This window comes from Balaenoptera borealis (genome assembly GCF_965194805.1).
Source record: "Balaenoptera borealis genome assembly, chromosome: X".
NCBI classification, from domain to species: Eukaryota; Metazoa; Chordata; class Mammalia; order Artiodactyla; family Balaenopteridae; genus Balaenoptera; species Balaenoptera borealis.
Window position 1 is genome coordinate 108,310,881 of NC_138881.1, and position 16,380 is coordinate 108,327,260.

Sequence of the window (16,380 nt, forward strand, 5' to 3'; positions counted from 1 at the left end):
TTAATATAAATTATCTGAGAAAGAGAGGACTACTTGTGCCCCGAAGGAGGTTTTCCCATCGTATCTTCAAGGCTGCTCTAATTGACAGTCCTTATTCATGCCCCCTCTTTTTTTCTCCACCTTACAGTGGCACCCTCATTAATTTTCTTATTGCTGGTCCTCTTGGGTGCCTTCTTTTTCATTTTTTTCCTCTATGTTTATCTCTTGTCTTCTGATCACTAAATCTGTGAATACAGAAACTTAAAGAAATGCAAAGAAAGAGAGAGTCAAAGGTTCAGAAGTGGATTTCTACCATAAGAAACTACGATTTTCATTTTATTTTCTCATCTCTTTGTTATTTACAAGTGTGAAAGAGTCCAGTTTGGTAGTCATTAAATGCCTTCTTCTGTCTGTGAAGTCTGATGTCATTGTTATCAATAAAGTGACCGATGAGCCCAGTTTGCCTGGGACTTTCCCTGTCTTAGCTTTGGAAGTCTTGAGTCCTGAGAAGCCCCTCTGTCCCAAACAACCCCGGGAGACCATTGAGAGTGTTGTGTTGGATAACCGGTATGTGCAGCCTGCATACAAGCTCCTCTTGCCCTTAAGGAGCTTATAGTTTCCAGGGCCATGAGAAAGCAATAAATGTAATAAATCAGTTAAAATAAGAATGTAAACAAGGACATGGGTTTCCTGGGTCACCATATCCAGACAGTTGATGGTAAATAGAGGGCATTAGAAAAGGGGAGACAGTATGTTATATACATAAGAAACTAAAGTCCCAGATAACTTTGCTTCTAATTATACTGGTTTCCAATTGACTGTACTTGAACCAGACCACTCCTGGACATGGGTCATTATATTGTTTTTGTGAGTTTATTCAAGACATACATTTTTCACTTGAGGTAAATGAGGTATAGATGCTTCTTTTCAGAATAATTCAAACCAATCCCATTATGCTTTTCTTTTTTAATTAGCTTATAAATTCAATTGCCAGGGTACAATCTGTACCTAGGAACAAACCATCATATTTCCTTTTTTCCCTTCACACTTCAGAGACTCTTACTATATGATTTGGATTTGAAATGGTAGGAATTTCCAGCTAGGAGATGGGAGGAGGGTGGTTGAGGAATTGATCTTCTGCTAGATTTTGGAGGTTCCTACAGTGACATTTGAGCGATATATCAGAATGTAGGAAACTGTGATTTCAGTATGTATCATATCACTATATTGGGCTGCTCATTTACACAGTTTACCAGCCTTCATTAGATTTTCCTCTGTGCATCACCCCCAGCACCACCACCACACCGAATCCCTTGATCTTATAGGCATGCTTCACACGTTAGAGGTCTGGAATATTTGCAATCTGGACCTTCTCCTATTAAATTGGTAAGTTGAAAATATCCCAAGAAAACATTATTTTCCATAGCTATATGTACATGGATTTCCATTCTTTTTAGGTGGCTGCAAAATTCGGATTCAGGGGGACTGGACCAGAGAGCGCCGCTTTGAAATCCCTGATGAGGAACACTGTCTGAAGTTCCTCTCAGAGGTCCTTGCTGCTCAGGAAGGTAACTCAAGCCTCAGCAGTTTTCTTTCTACTATTTGCATGGGACATGCTGTACAGAGGCAAGTGGCCATTAGCAAAGTACCTCACCCTTAGAGCCTTGATAGGCGATTTTTTTTTCCTTCAGGAATGGCCCCAGGGATAGGTTAGGGAATAAGTCTATTCAGCTTTAAGGACACTGAGTCAATTTCCAGAATCTTCAGTTTCATTCCTTGGACAGCTTACTGCAGACTGTAATCCTCCTCTGGTCCCAGATGATCCCAGAGCTGCCCTCATTTTCTTAGTCTCTTCCTTTGTATTCAAGAATGGCGCTGGCCCCTGCACTTGAGTGCTGAGTGAATGGCCTTTGGTTATGGTATATTCCATTCAATGGAATAGTCATTCCATTCTGACTATGACCCTTATCTCTCCAGCGCAGTCACAACTTCTTGTTACAGAGCAAAAGGACTCATCCAGCTGGTACCAGAAATTAGACACTAAGGACAACTCTTCTGTTTTTTCAGGTACTGAAAAGATTCTTTTTTTTCCCTGGTTGCTATGATTATTGCAGAGTCAATAGATTTTATCTGGGCAGATAAGATAATGTGGATTAATGTCAGTGTCAGATACCTTCTCCTATGGAGTGGTTTTATCAAGTCCGTACCCACTGACTCATGTTCACTCCTGATCCTTTCTGTGGCACATTAGCTCTTTCAGTGCCAGCTTAGCAGAGGGGTAAAAAGTGCAGGCTCTGGGGCCAGACTACCTGGGTTTGAATCCCAGTTCTCTGACTTACTAGTTATGTGATCTTGGTCAAATTACTTTGACAACTCTGAGCTTCTGTTTCTTTTTCTGTAACATAGGAAGATTTTTAATAGCACCTACCTCATGAGGTCTTTGAGACAATTAAGTGAGATAATGATATAATTTCTTACTATCAACCAGGCATTGTGCTAAAAGTCTTCTATAAATACTAGCTCTTATTATTCACGTTCTAAGTTAACGTAACTTACTGTCATTCTAGTTAATATGTCAGTGCTTCAGGGACAGATGTGCTTCTTCCCCCAATCTACGTTATCACTACTCTTATACCTTTCTGTTTGGTAATGCCACTGAGCAAATAGTGATCAAACCAAAACCGCTGATCAAAGCAAAGTCCTATCAATCCTGGATAAGTTGGATGTTATCTTTTCCCCCCTTCCACTCTGGGTTCTGTGTCCTTCAGGGCTTCTTGGATTTGAGGATAATTTTTCATCTTTGAATTTGGACAAGAAAATAAATTTGCAGAATCAGCCTACAGGGGTTCATCGGGAACCGCCACCCCCACCGTCTTCAGTGAATAGAATGTAAGTCCTATGTTGAAACAGATTTCCCATGTGTGAGACACACATGGGAATTGTTTAAGGCAATTTCACTTTTGAATTCCTCATTTATTTGCTAGGCTTCCACGTGAAAAAGAAGCTTCTAACAAGGAACAGCCCAAAGTGACCAATACCATGCGGAAGCTCTTTGTACCAAACACCCAGTCTGGGCAGCGGGAGGGTCTCATCAAACACATCCTGGCAAAGCGAGAGAAAGAATATGTCAACATTCAGACTTTCAGGTTAGTCTCTCTTCTTCTTACTGAGGCTAAACGTTAGTAGGTATAGGGAAAAATGGTCTTTTGGTATTTAAGGTATTAGTTTAATTAGCTTAATTCAGAATAAAAGCATAAAGAAAAGAATGGTGAGCTGATTCAAGCCCCTGTCTTTATGCTGGTCAATAACATACATATCCAAAATAATGCAAATGCTACAATTTCCCTTGGATTTTCTAATTACTAATGATACCACATCTACTAATCTTTCTATCCACTCTTAGAGAACCAAGTCAAGTTCACAAGTACTAGAGAATTGTCTCCTAGTACATTCCATAAGCAAGTGTGTTTGTCTGACCTGCTGAATTTCTTCTTGCCAATATTGGAAAATTAAGTCTGCCATTACCACTAGACTTTAATTTACCTACTTTGGGAAGTTAACTGAAGGAAGTTTCACCCAATCATCTTGATTGGGAGGTCTATCTTGGATTCTTTCCTCTATTATATTTTTCATTTCATCTTGGTGATATCCTCTTTTCTGGACTCACTATGTGTGGTGTGTGTCTTGTATCCCGATGTTCAAAGCAGCAACACTTTCTTTGTTATTTTCGAACAGCATGTACCCTTTTAGTCCAAGATTCCAGTCCCATCTGCTATCCCATTATGCCTCATTTATTCTAATTCAGTCATGACTATATCCCTATGCTGAAACCTCCAGATCTTCAGATTTCCCGTGATGCTTATATTTGTATGTAAACAGTTAAGACAGTCATGAGTTTTCCCTTCTGCTTTCCCCCTTAATACTATATCTGTCTCAACAGAATTTCCTACACAGATGTCCTTGTAATCCTTCGGGAAGTGAGTTTTTGGATTTAACTACAACTCCTTATGGAATAGTTATCCATATTAGACATCCTTATAGCATGAAGATACCTCTTTCCCATCCACAAGCTCTCCCTTCAAATATGAGTTTGGATGGAATGTAATAGAAAGGAAATGTGGTAGAGCAATTAAATTTGTGTTTTTTAAATAGAGACTTGGTTCCTTTCTGTAGGTTTACCTGATGTAAAATTTGGAGAGAATAAGCCCACTGCCTTTGTCTTCTACATGCAGGAGGGTTTTGTGTGTGTGTGTGGCAAAACAGTTTGAGAAATTATGTTGCTTATTGTGAACATTCACATTTGACCTTTGTTTTTAAATTATTTTTTGGTATCATGTATTAGATTCTTTGTTGGAACATGGAACGTGAATGGCCAGTCTCCAGATAGTGGGTTAGAACCTTGGCTGAACTGTGATCCGAATCCTCCTGATATCTACTGCATTGGGTAAAATACACGTCTGGAATTTCATTTTGGCTGTATGTTTGGTGTTAGTTTATGTGACATTTTACTTTTTTTTCCCCCCACCATTTGTAAAAACCCACTGTAGACTATATGTGAGAGTTAACTTGTGGGTCAAATTTGTGAGATCATAAAGGAACAGATACCTAAATTTGTGTAAGGAAGCATCTAATCCTCTCAAAACCCATAGAAAACTATATACTTCATAGAAACTGAGATTTGAGGTTAATTCTAACAGTGACTATTTCTAGGATATATAAGCAAAGCTCTACTGTTATCCCTTATGGAGGTTTTTTTGTTTGTGTTTTGCATAGCCTGTGCATATACTTGTGGCAGGGAGTCTTTTGAAAAGAAAACTACTTGTCCTTACTGAGCACCTGAGTCAATAGAGCAGTTCTCTAAGATTTATCTCTTCCCCATTTTTTCATCTAATGTCTCAGAAAATGGGACAGGAGGTAGTCAGAGATAATTATGGGATGTGTGTAGATTTCACATCCTCTTGTTTTCTCAGATTCCAAGAGCTGGACTTGAGCACAGAAGCCTTTTTCTACTTTGAATCTGTGAAGGAACAAGAGTGGTCCTTGGCTGTGGAGAGGGGTTTGCATTCCAAAGCCAAGTATAAGAAAGTAAGCCGTATTTAATTATCTTTTTTAGTATACAGCTAAATAGAACTCACTAGAAGTTACTCTGTTATCTATAGCTTGTTCCAAAAGAGTGGTTTAATTGAATTCTTCCCCATGTGTAATACTGGAATAGGGCAGACTAATCCTTTTTATTCCTATTTCCTAGAAAAAAAATTCCCTAAGTTTCCCGATCTTATAGTTTCATTGCTTAGGTAGTTTTTAGGAGAAAAGAAGAATTTTATTGTTCTCATAGCAATAATTAACTCAGATGATGACACATAAGGTAAGTGATTTTTGCAATGAGAGTTTAAGATTGAAATTGTTCGCTGACATGGTCAGAACTGGATGCTTTACAGAAAAGCAGTTTGAAGCATGTGGGTGCATAGGGTAAGCTTTGGAATTGGAGCAAGAACAGGAGTGTTGTGGAATTTAAATGAGCTCGAAACTTGGTTGTAAGTCAAGAATATAGTTGACTTTAGCAAGGTGGCCCAATTTGTTGGTCTCTAGAAGGCACATGGTAGAGGCTACCAGAAGAGTTATTTTAATTATGGGGCTACCATACCAAGCCCTTTAAAAGGAGTCATTTGTCTAAGTAATTTTCATCTGCATCTTCTAACAGCTGATGTAGGTGATGAGACTCCTGAAGATGTTATTCCTCTCATATAGACTAATATACATTTCAGACATATTTCTAGTTCACAGACTTAAAAGTAAAAAGGATTGTTATTTTATACATTTTAATTTCTTAGGAAATTGTAAATCAGAAACTAGGAAGAAGAGGCAAAAGGAACAAGCTGGGATAGAGGCTTTGTCATTATTATTCAAATTTTTAATGCTGCCTACTCATGGTAGGCTAAAAAGTGATTAAAATAATGAATCTAGAGCTGAGTGTACTCGTTGTCTCCAAAGACTTTTAACTCCTACTGGTCAGAGCCAGATTAGAGCTTTCCCAGAGAAATTTTGTTTTCTCTTTATGAGGTCCACTGGGAAATTAGAGGATTTGGATTCAGATTAGGGCATGGTTATATCTTCTTGGTGGAAAATTAGTTGTGGGAATTCGATATGTGGCAAAGAGTGGTATTAACATGAACCTCTTCTAATTCCCTGCAACTCATAGGTTCAACTGGTCCGCCTTGTTGGGATGATGCTCCTGATATTTGCCAGAAAGGATCAGTGGCGATATATCCGTGATGTTGCTACAGAAACAGTTGGGACTGGAATCATGGGGAAGATGGTGAGTTACTTTGGAAATGAGCTCAATTATGATTTATGTCCATGTGAAGTTCAGGTGCTAGTTGCGTCTTTGTACTAACTGTGAATAATAACTCTTGCTAACAGGGAAACAAAGGTGGGGTAGCTGTGAGATTTGTATTTCACAACACTACCTTTTGCGTTGTCAATTCCCACTTGGCTGCCCACGTGGAGGACTTTGAGAGAAGGAATCAAGATTATAAGGACATCTGCGCACGAATGAGTTTTGTGGTCCCAAATCAGACCCTCCCGCAGCTGAACATCATGAAACATGAGTGAGTGGTTAAGTCTTCCTTAGCCTTTGAATAGTGGAGGTGAGAAGAGACTAAACGTGGTGAGAAGCTATAGAAATGTGAAGAGTGAAGAGATTATTGTTTAGGGATTGGGGTCACAAAGAAGGGGGCGGGTTTGAGGAATAGCAGATGCATTGAGTCAGAGGAATTAGATTTGCTATCAGAGGAAAGGTTAGTTCTGTTAGTGGGCATCTAGGGTAATGGTAGAGGGGGTCTGTCAATTGACATCAGTTTTTATTATTTTTTATTATAAAATAGAAATGTTCATTGTGAATGTAATAAGAGGTAAAAGTAAAAAATCCCTCATTTCTTACCTCTGCTCTCCCCAGCCAGTCCCTCCTTCCAAAGAAAAACACTGTGGACAATTCAGTGTGTATCCTTCCAGATCTGTGCTGTCTATTATGACAGCCAGTAGCCATAGGTGGCTGTTGGGCACTTGAAAGTAGCTAGTCCAAATTGAGATGTGCTGTGAGCATATACACTGAATTTAGGAGGGAAAAAATGTAAAATATCTCAACTTTTTAAGTGTTGATTACATGTTGAAATGACAAAAGTTTGCATATATTGAGTTAAATGGAATTTGTTTTTTTTTTAAAGAAGGCATTGGGTTTTTTTTTTTTAATTTTTGGCTGAGTTGGGTCTTCGTTGCTGCACACGGGCTTTCTCTAGTTGCGGCGAGCGGGGGCTACTCTTCGTTGTGGCGCATGGGCTTCTCATTGTGGTGGCTTCTCTTGTTGCGGAGCACGAGCTCTAGGCGCACGAGCCTCAGTAGTTGTGGCACACGGGCTCAGTAGTTGTGGCTCACAGGCTCTAGAGCGCAGGCTCAGTAGTTGTGGCACACGGGCTTAGTTGCTCTGCAGCATGTGGGATCTTCCTGGACCAGGGCTTGAACCCGTGTCCCCTTCATTGGCAGGTGGATTCTAAACCACTGCGCCACCAGGGAAGCCCTGGAATTTGTTGTTAAAGTTATTTTCACTTGTTTCTTTTACTTTTTACATTCAGCTACTAGACAATTGAAAATTACATTTGTGATGTGCGTCCTATGTCTTCTGTTTGTTTTTTTAATTAATTATTTAATTTAGGTTTATTTTTGGCTGTGTTGGGTCTTCATTGCTGCATGCAGGCTTTCTCTAGTTGCAGCGAGCAGGGGCTACTCTTCATTGTGGTGCACGGGCTTCTCATTGCGGTGGCTTCTCTTGTTGCAGAGCACGGGCTTGAGGCACACAGGCTTCAGTAGTTGTGGCACGTGGGCTCAGTAGTTGTGGCTTGCAGGCTCTAGAGCGCAGGCTCAGCAGTTGTGGCGCACAGGCTTAGTTGCTCCGCGGCATGTGGGATCTTCCCAGACAGGGATCAAACCCGAGTCCCCTCCATTGGCAGGCAGATTCTTAACCACTGCGCCACCAGGGAAGTCCCTATCTCTTCTGAATAGTGCTGTTATAGACTTTTTCTCTATGCACATACAAACACACAAATACTCATTATATAGGATTGTATTATCCTATTTATTGTGAATCTCTTTCCAAGCCAGTAAATATAGATCTACATTATTCTTTTTACTGGCTGTGAATCATTAAGAAAAGGGGCTGTGGAGATTTAAAGACACCAATGGATAATGTGGAAGGTTAGTGAAGAATGGGACTTAATAAGGATAGAAACAAAAATCAGTTGAGGAATGGATTGTTAGTAGAAAATGGTTAGTTGTAAGGAAATTAATACTAGTAATTGAAATTCTGAGAGGGTGATGAGATTTGGAATAGTGGTTTGAGATGTGAATTAGTAGGAAAACAAAAGATAATTTGGGGGTATTAGGATCAGTAGAGAGTGGGGTAATTGAGGAAAGAGTAGGGAAAGGTAGTGATGTTGGCCTCTTTCCATATTGTCTCAACAATTAAGATCATATAGAATTCTGTTTCACAGTGGTAAAACAAGGCCTTGACATCAGTAATCATAAAATTGCCCCGAAATTCCATAAATTTATTTACCTGGGACCTTAAAGATTGGCAAAGAGACCCATTTGGAACTTGAGATAGCTCACAAGAGAACCCATTTTGGTGTGGGAATTTCAGGGTCTCCCCTGGGCGGCTCTCAGCACACCTGGGGGTCTGTTGCTGTGATTGGGAGCCTGAGGCTTCCGTGGCCTGCCATTCTCCTTCCTGCCTGGGACTTGGACTGCGGTTCTGGGGCAGGGGTAGACAGACTGGCTACAGCAGAAAGTCCTGGACCTACGTTTGCTAGTGGGCCCTGCCGGAGAGAGCTGTCATTCAGACCATGCAGACCCTAGTGGAGAGCCTGCAGAACATCAGGGCTCAGAGAGGCAGAAAACGTTCAGACTCTCTTCCCCTAGAGACCTGGCAAGTAGCCAGGTGAAATTTTGAAGCTAGTCCAGCAAATAAACTACATGCTTCTCTCAGGGAGTTAACTCCTTGGTTTCTGAGTCCCACACATACACCGTATTTCCCTGTCTTTGTTCCTCATGTGTGCAGTGCCCGTCCTCCCACCTAATTTGTAATCCCTCAGCCCTCTCAGGTGTTGATAGTACTCGCCCCCAAAGGATAGTTATAGCTTAAACCCCTAGTCAGATAGTGATAAATGAATGCTTATCAATAATCTCCCCATTTTCCTTCTCTCCATTCTCCTCTGATTGATTTTTATGCTAATTACCGCTATTTCTGTTCATGTATTTCTTTATCCTCAGTGTTGTCATCTGGTTGGGAGATTTGAACTACAGACTTTGCATGCCTGATGCCAATGAAGTGAAGAGTCTTATTAATAAGAATGACCTTCAGAGACTCTTGAAATTGGACCAGGTAATAAAATTTTATTTTATAGGTACTTTCCTAGACAGCAGATGAAATTGTTAGGTTTATGAGTTAGACCCATGGGAGTTGTGTCTTACTCTAGAAGTAGATGGAAAGGTCTCATTGTCTGGGGAAAACATTGTGACTAGTGATGCAGTGAATACACACAAGGTTTGTAGTGCTTTTATTAAGTGCTTGCATGGGAGGAGAGGAGATAAGGTTAGTGATAAAAAGTCAATATAACATTTATTCATTAAGTCTTTATCAAGAAGGGATTTCAGAGATTTGTATAAATGAGTTGGAGAATGGGTGGGGTTAATTGGAGAACACTTCCTGGAGGAAGTGGGCCTTCAGCTATGTTGATGTGGTTTGGCAGATGGAACAGGGAAAGCTGCTCTATGATTACTTGGCAGGCTCAGCAACAGCTTGGAGGTAAAAGAGGGAGGCCCTGTGAGGGGATTGGGAGGCACAAAAGAGAAGTTTGTCTGGGACAAATAGCACAGACTGTGGTCTAATGGGAACTGATTGAGAAGTTGGGGCTTGCTAGTTTATAGATGTTAAAACCTGTGTGAGAAGCATTGATATGGTAACATTTATATAAAATGATATTGAGGAACCTAGTTTTCTGTAAATTTGCCTTGGAACCTGGCACAGGACTTGAATTTTTACTTTAGCATATGGATACTGGCTGCTAAAAGTGAATGCTTCTTACTGAGGGAAGAAAATGTTTCAACTTGATTTGAATGTCTTTAAATCCTAACGTGAGACTTTTGACCTTCAGACATAGTCAAAATTCCGGTGTTTTGCAGCAGAATGGTTTTTACAGTGAGCCTTTCTTGGCTGTGTCTACCTTCACATTGAGGTTGGCTGGCTAACTTTGCATTTCTTCCTCTGTCCTGCCTCCAAAGGGGGTACAGTTGGAATAAGTTCTGAATCTTATGTAATTCTGGTAAAATATTTGAGTGAGGGTAACTTTCAAAACGATCTATTGGCTTGGCCGAAAAGTTCGTTCGGGTTTTCCGCAAGTTGTTACAGAAAAACCTGAATGAACTTTCTGGCCAACCCAATATAACTATTCACTGAATTTGGCTTTTGGAATTATCCAATCAAAATTTGTGCGCTCTTTTAAAAAATTAAAACTGTGCTCAAACTGTTACGTATAGGATGGATAAACAACAAGGTCCTACTGTATAGCACAGAGAACTATATTCAATATCCTGTGATAAGCCATAATGGAAAAGAATAAGGAAAAGAATATATATATGTATAATTGAGTCACTTTGCTATACAGCAGAAATTAACACAACATTGTAAATCAACTATACTTCAATAAATTTTTAAAAAACCTGGGCTAACATCAGGGAACTTATGATTATTCAGGTTTCATTTTTCCATTTTACCCTGACCACCATTAGCAATAAAAAATTAGTGACATGCTCATATGAGCATCCTGTCTGTGGGTGAGCTTAGATGCTGTTGGAATGTCAAAATTTAATTCATAAGGCACAGAAATTTTATGTATGTGCTCCGACAGTTGCAAAAGATACGGAACTTAGATACTTAAAAATGGCTGATCAACCCGATTATCACTTCTGTTAAGATGGTGTTACCCTGCTTATGTGATACGTTTTTCTACCTCTAGCTAAATATTCAGCGCACACAGAAAAAAGCTTTTGCTGACTTCATGGAAGGGGAAATCAAGTTTATCCCCACGTATAAGTATGATTCTAAAACAGACCGATGGGATTCCAGGTAAAATAACAAGAACCTCCTCATGGAATAGGTTAAGCCCTGATCTTATTTCTGTCTCTCTGAATTGATGAAGGGCTGGGAAATTTTTAGTTCTTGCCAGAAACAGAGAAACCTAATGGCTCAGTGCTATTACAGAAGAGGTTTCAACTTGTGTGTGCTCACAGGTGAGCTCACCTTAGAGTGTGAACTGCTCTGTCAGGCTGTCGAAGTTTTACGAGCTGCCTGCGATGCCTTATTTCTCTCACCTCAGCAGACTTGCTTATTAGATTTTTGCCCTTCTGATCTTACCCCTATTTCCTTACCTGTTGCCCTGTTCTGGCTCTTTTCCCAAACTCTTTTTCAACTCTTTAACTCAGGATACCAGAGGTGAAAACAAAGAGCCATGAAAGGTTCTTCCAGCACGGTGGTTCTCGATCCTGAGTTCACATTAGACTCTGTTGCCGGACTTTTAAAAATACCAGTGCCTGGGCCCGACCTCCACGACTGCTGGAGAAAGCTGAGAATCACTGTCTAGGGGGCCTGTTGATTTCCCGATCACCCCTAGTAAAGTGCCCCTGTCAGTATGTGCCTGGTGACTGTTTGTCTTCTACCTACTATTTCTTCGTTTCCTATGGTTTCCTACCTGGCTGAGCCCAGAAGTTTGAAAGAAAAAAGAATGCCTGGGTATAGTCAGCTTCTTTAGACTCCGAGAGCGCCAGGGCGGGGTGGGGAGGAGCCTGTCTCTGCGTCCTCCGTCCTCCGTCCTCCGAGGGAGCTGCTCAGCAAGTGGAAAGTGACTCTCACACATCTTGTGCACATTGCCTTGTTTATTCCACTCACCTGACTTGAGAGTCAACTGAAGAGCTACTGATAAGAACTTTATTTGTGTCACTGTCTGGATCAGGTGTACAGGTGTTGCTTATTTTAATAGAATGATGAATAGGCTTTTTCCCTCCCCTTGGTATTCTTATGGGCTGTTATTTGTTCAGACTTGCATGCTTAGGTGTTAGTTCATCTTTATTAGAAGAAGCTCGACTTATCCATAAAAGTCCAGGTTTAAAGAAATCTCTACTATTACCCATCTCCAGTGATTAAGCCCAGTCTAGGAATATAGGATTGGATTTTTAGATTTTATTAGTTGTCTATCTGTTGTGAAGCATCATTGCAGTTGATAGAGCAAACGAAGAGGAAGTGTTCTGAATATAATCCTGTCCTTCTGAGGGTATTTTAAGAAGGTGCTATTCTGTTTTCCCCTGGGGCAACATTATTGACGATATAATCCTAATCTTAGGAGCACCGTTTATTCATTCATTAGATAACTATTCATTGAGCACCTACTTTACATCAGATACTGTGCTAGGGGCTGAGAATGCAGTGACAAACAAGCAGACACAGTCCCTTCACAGAGCTTGCAATATATAGTAGGGAAGATAATAGTTGGAGTCGTTAGGGAAGGAGAAGCAGATAACAAGAGGGCCTAACTCAGGTCTGAACCAGTGTGGTAGGTATTCCGTTCTTGTGTGGTATGTTATTCTAATTCCTTACTTTTTTTGCAGTGGGAAATGTCGGGTTCCAGCCTGGTGTGACCGAATTCTCTGGAGAGGAATTAATGTTAATCAGCTTCATTACCGGAGTCACATGGAACTGAAAACCAGTGACCACAAGCCTGTTAGCGCTCTCTTCCACATTGGGGTAAACACTTGTTTGTTCATGCAGTCGTTTGTGTGTTAAGTATCTGTTCTTAGAGCATCATTTAGACTCAGAACGGATCAGTAATTCAGTGAGCCATAAATGTTTTCATAACCAAATAATCATTTGCAGCATTGAGAAGTTAGTGCCCTTGACCCTCCTAAATGCTGTCCATATGGCCTTTTAGTGACACAGATGTTTCTCATGCTGCATAATGGCTGGGTAGCACCCTTCACCTCCTAAAGTCATTATACATAAAGAAGAGTTCAAAGCTAGGTTTTAAAGGATGAGTAGGTCCTCATCAGATAAATAGTAAGGAGTGGAAGCACCGGGAGAGAGGTTCCAGGTAGAGGGCTGGGGACAGCAGGAACAAAGGCACAGACCGGTCAGAATACAACATAATCTGTATATAATGTTAAGAGGCATATTGTTAGTTCTACTAACTAAGATAGTGAAGTCTTCCCGTCCAGGAGCACAGGTTTTAAATTTCTCTTTAACTCTATTGCATCCTGGGCTGGATTAATGGCCAGTTGTTTAATTTTTTGTCTCTGTTGTGAGTAAAGTTTTTGTTTTCTAGCTGTGTGTTATTAGCATGCAAGTTATATCTTGGGATCTTGTTGACTTAATTTATTACAGCTAGTACATTTAGATTATTTCTTGTAGTTTTTCCAGACCTGCAGTCATGTAATCTGGCAGAATCTATATCGGGCAGTGCTTGATAGAATGGACGTTATAGCTAGACTGCTTAAATTTGCCTCCCAGCTCAACCACTTTCTAACTGTAACAATGGAAAATTTATGTAACACCCCTCTGCCTCAGTTTCCTCCTCTATAAAATGGGAATAACAATGGTACCTACTTAAGAGGATTAATGAGGTAAGACATGCGAAGAGCACAGTAGGGTAGATTTCTTTCCTCTGTGTGTATGTTGATTTTTTTGGCTTCTGAGATAGGTTCTCACCAATATGTCTTCTCCTGCTCCTGTCTTAGAGGGGAATGACTTTGGGGCATTTCCTTTATGTACAGAATCTGTTCTTCATCTTAGAATAGATGCTAAATTTTATTGAGGCAATCATGTCTTGACTTTTATCCATTTTGAAATTTTAAAAAAATAATGAATAATAATAGTATGTGTTCCTCAAAAAGTAGCTAGTACGTGCCAGAGACTGTACTAGCAATTTACACCCATCTCATTTACTCCTCACAACAATGCTTTGAGTTAAATATTTCTCATTTAACAGATGAGCAAGTGGAGAACCAGTGAGTTTAAATAAACTTCTTTAAGAGCATGCAATTAGAAGGAGAGCTGAGATTCAAATCTTAAGCCTGTTTAATTCCCAAACTTATAGGTGTTCTTTCTCCTACCCCCACAATGCCTGCAGAGTTCCAGAGAACTTACTGACTAGATATACCTTCAGATATTACTTTTAACCCACCTAATTTCTAGCTTGTGCTTGTGGACTACCCTGTTTTCTTCATTTGAGTTCTCTTAATCCATTTTTAAAAGGATGTCTTTCCCCCAGACACTAACCTTTTTGGTTTCATCAGCTATGCTTAGCTTTTCTGTTTGTATTTCTTTTCAGAACCTCAGAATATTTGTAATACTCCATACATATTAATTCAGAGCTCCTAGCAGGATATTTACAATTTTTCCATGCTTTCTGTGTATTTTTGTGTATCTTTAATAAAGGTCTACCTTTCTAGTTTTTAATACTTTTAAAATCACACAGGAATTAAAATGGGTTTTCTCTTTAAAATAAAAATAAAAGTAAGCAAAATTCACAGATAAGGCTGAAGGTCTTCAATGCCTCTTCTATCCCCTACTCCCACTTTTGCGCTAAACCCCACTCCCTAGCCAGGCCAACTACCCTTATGAATTTATTTCTTTCTAGACCAGCACTGTCCAATAGATTTTCTGTGATGATGGAAATGTTCTAGATCTATCCTGTCCCATCCAGTAGCTATTACCTGCAGGCAGCTATTGATCACTTGAAGTGTGACTGAGAGAACTGAACTTTCAATTTTATTTAATTTGAAGTAATTTAAATTTGAATGTCCTTATGTGGCTACTGGCTATAATATTGGACAGCACAGTTCTAGACCTTTTCTGTTTACCCATACACAATATGGTGGTGCTTTGTGTGTTGGTGTGTATATATCATAAATGGTCTCATACTATATGTGTTGGTCTGCAACGTTTTTTTTTTAATTCAGTGGTGTATCTTGGAGAGCTATCCGTGTTATTACATAAAGATCTAGCTCATTGTACATATTTCTTAATTCCTCATTTTATTGGTAATTTCCTTTTCTAAAGTGGATGTATCAAGTGGTGACACTCTGTGGTAACATTTTCCCCTTCATTATCCTTACTGTGCATTAAGGGTTATGATCATGATAACCCACTGAGAAGAGCTTTGATTTTATTGGGTAACCACCCCATACTTTGGACTCTTGGGCATGCTATGATTAGAGGCTTTAAGAACCACATTGTATTTCTTACCACCATTCACATCAGTGACTGTTAACAAAGGGACCAAGTGCTAAGGGGCCAATTAATTTCAGAAGACTTGCTGTGGGCTGGCTGAGATTAAGCTGAGATGGGGTTCCCACCCCTGCACTTGGTAATGGGATCTGTTGCATTGGTTCTTAGACTTTGGTGGACATCGGAATTGCCTAAAGAGCTTCAAAATGCATGGACCCCGCCCCCTGGAGATTGCAATCAGTGAGCTGGGGCATCTGTGTTTTTAAGACCTACGCCCCCCCCCCCAAAAAAAGACATACCCAAGTTGGTCCTGTCACATATCCAGTATTTTGGAAAGGGTCTTACGCTAGAGGTCCAGATATCACCTCTGCTATTAACTGTGGCAGTGAGCAACTTAATTGATCTTTTTGTACCTTGATATTCTCAACTGTGAGAAGAATAATCCTTGCTTTGGTAGCCTCACAGGTTGTTGTGAAAATAAGATGACATATGTAAAATACTTTTTGAAATAAAAAGTTGCAAAGGGACTTACCTGGTGCTCCAGTGGTTAAGATGCCGCGCCTCCAATGCAGGGGCGCGGGTTCGATCCCTGCGGGAACTAAGATCCCACATGCTGTGCGGTACAGCCAAAATAAATAAATAAAAAAAATTTTTTAAGTTGCAAAATGTTGAAAAAGAATTTAAAAAGTATAAAATTCCTCTTAATATAACACTGTAGTAGGCACCCTGGTGACGCTAGTGATTGCTTACTCCTAAGTTCTCTAATCATTATGGTTCAGATACGTAAAAACCTCCACAGTCTTTGAGACTCAGCTTTGATGTTCTTATTTTCCACACTTTCTTTACAGCCTCTACTGCATACATCAATCTTTTTTTTTAAATTGAATTTGTGAAGTTTTCTATTCTAAAAAGAAACTGGGGCCTTAATAAGTGAAAATGCTATGTTAATTATGTTTGTTTTGGGCATCGATTTGTATAAAGTTTTAATAGTAAAAAAAAAAAATGCACAGCTGTGTCAGGAAGCCGAAAGTGCTGTGTCAGATGGGAGTTTTTTCGATCTATTAGGCAAGATGATT

General features: G+C 39.9%; 1 protein-coding gene across 4 annotated transcripts in view; it reads left to right on the forward strand.

The window, feature by feature from the left end:
- The window catches only part of OCRL (OCRL inositol polyphosphate-5-phosphatase), a 64,578-nt gene that overhangs the window by 20,749 nt on the left and 27,449 nt on the right, over positions 1-16,380 (forward strand). For 3 of the 4 annotated variants that reach the window (XM_082377101.1, XM_082377102.1, XM_082377104.1), the window contains 11 exons: positions 1,437-1,547; positions 1,957-2,046; positions 2,748-2,868; positions 2,964-3,125; positions 4,322-4,423; positions 4,950-5,064; positions 6,179-6,295; positions 6,400-6,587; positions 9,301-9,412; positions 11,046-11,155; positions 12,691-12,826. In XM_082377101.1, the coding sequence (XP_082233227.1) occupies positions 1,437-1,547; positions 1,957-2,046; positions 2,748-2,868; positions 2,964-3,125; positions 4,322-4,423; positions 4,950-5,064; positions 6,179-6,295; positions 6,400-6,587; positions 9,301-9,412; positions 11,046-11,155; positions 12,691-12,826 (1,364 nt within the window). The remainder of the gene's footprint in view (positions 1-1,436; positions 1,548-1,956; positions 2,047-2,747; positions 2,869-2,963; positions 3,126-4,321; positions 4,424-4,949; positions 5,065-6,178; positions 6,296-6,399; positions 6,588-9,300; positions 9,413-11,045; positions 11,156-12,690; positions 12,827-16,380) is intronic. The other variant, XM_082377103.1, reaches the window with a different exon arrangement.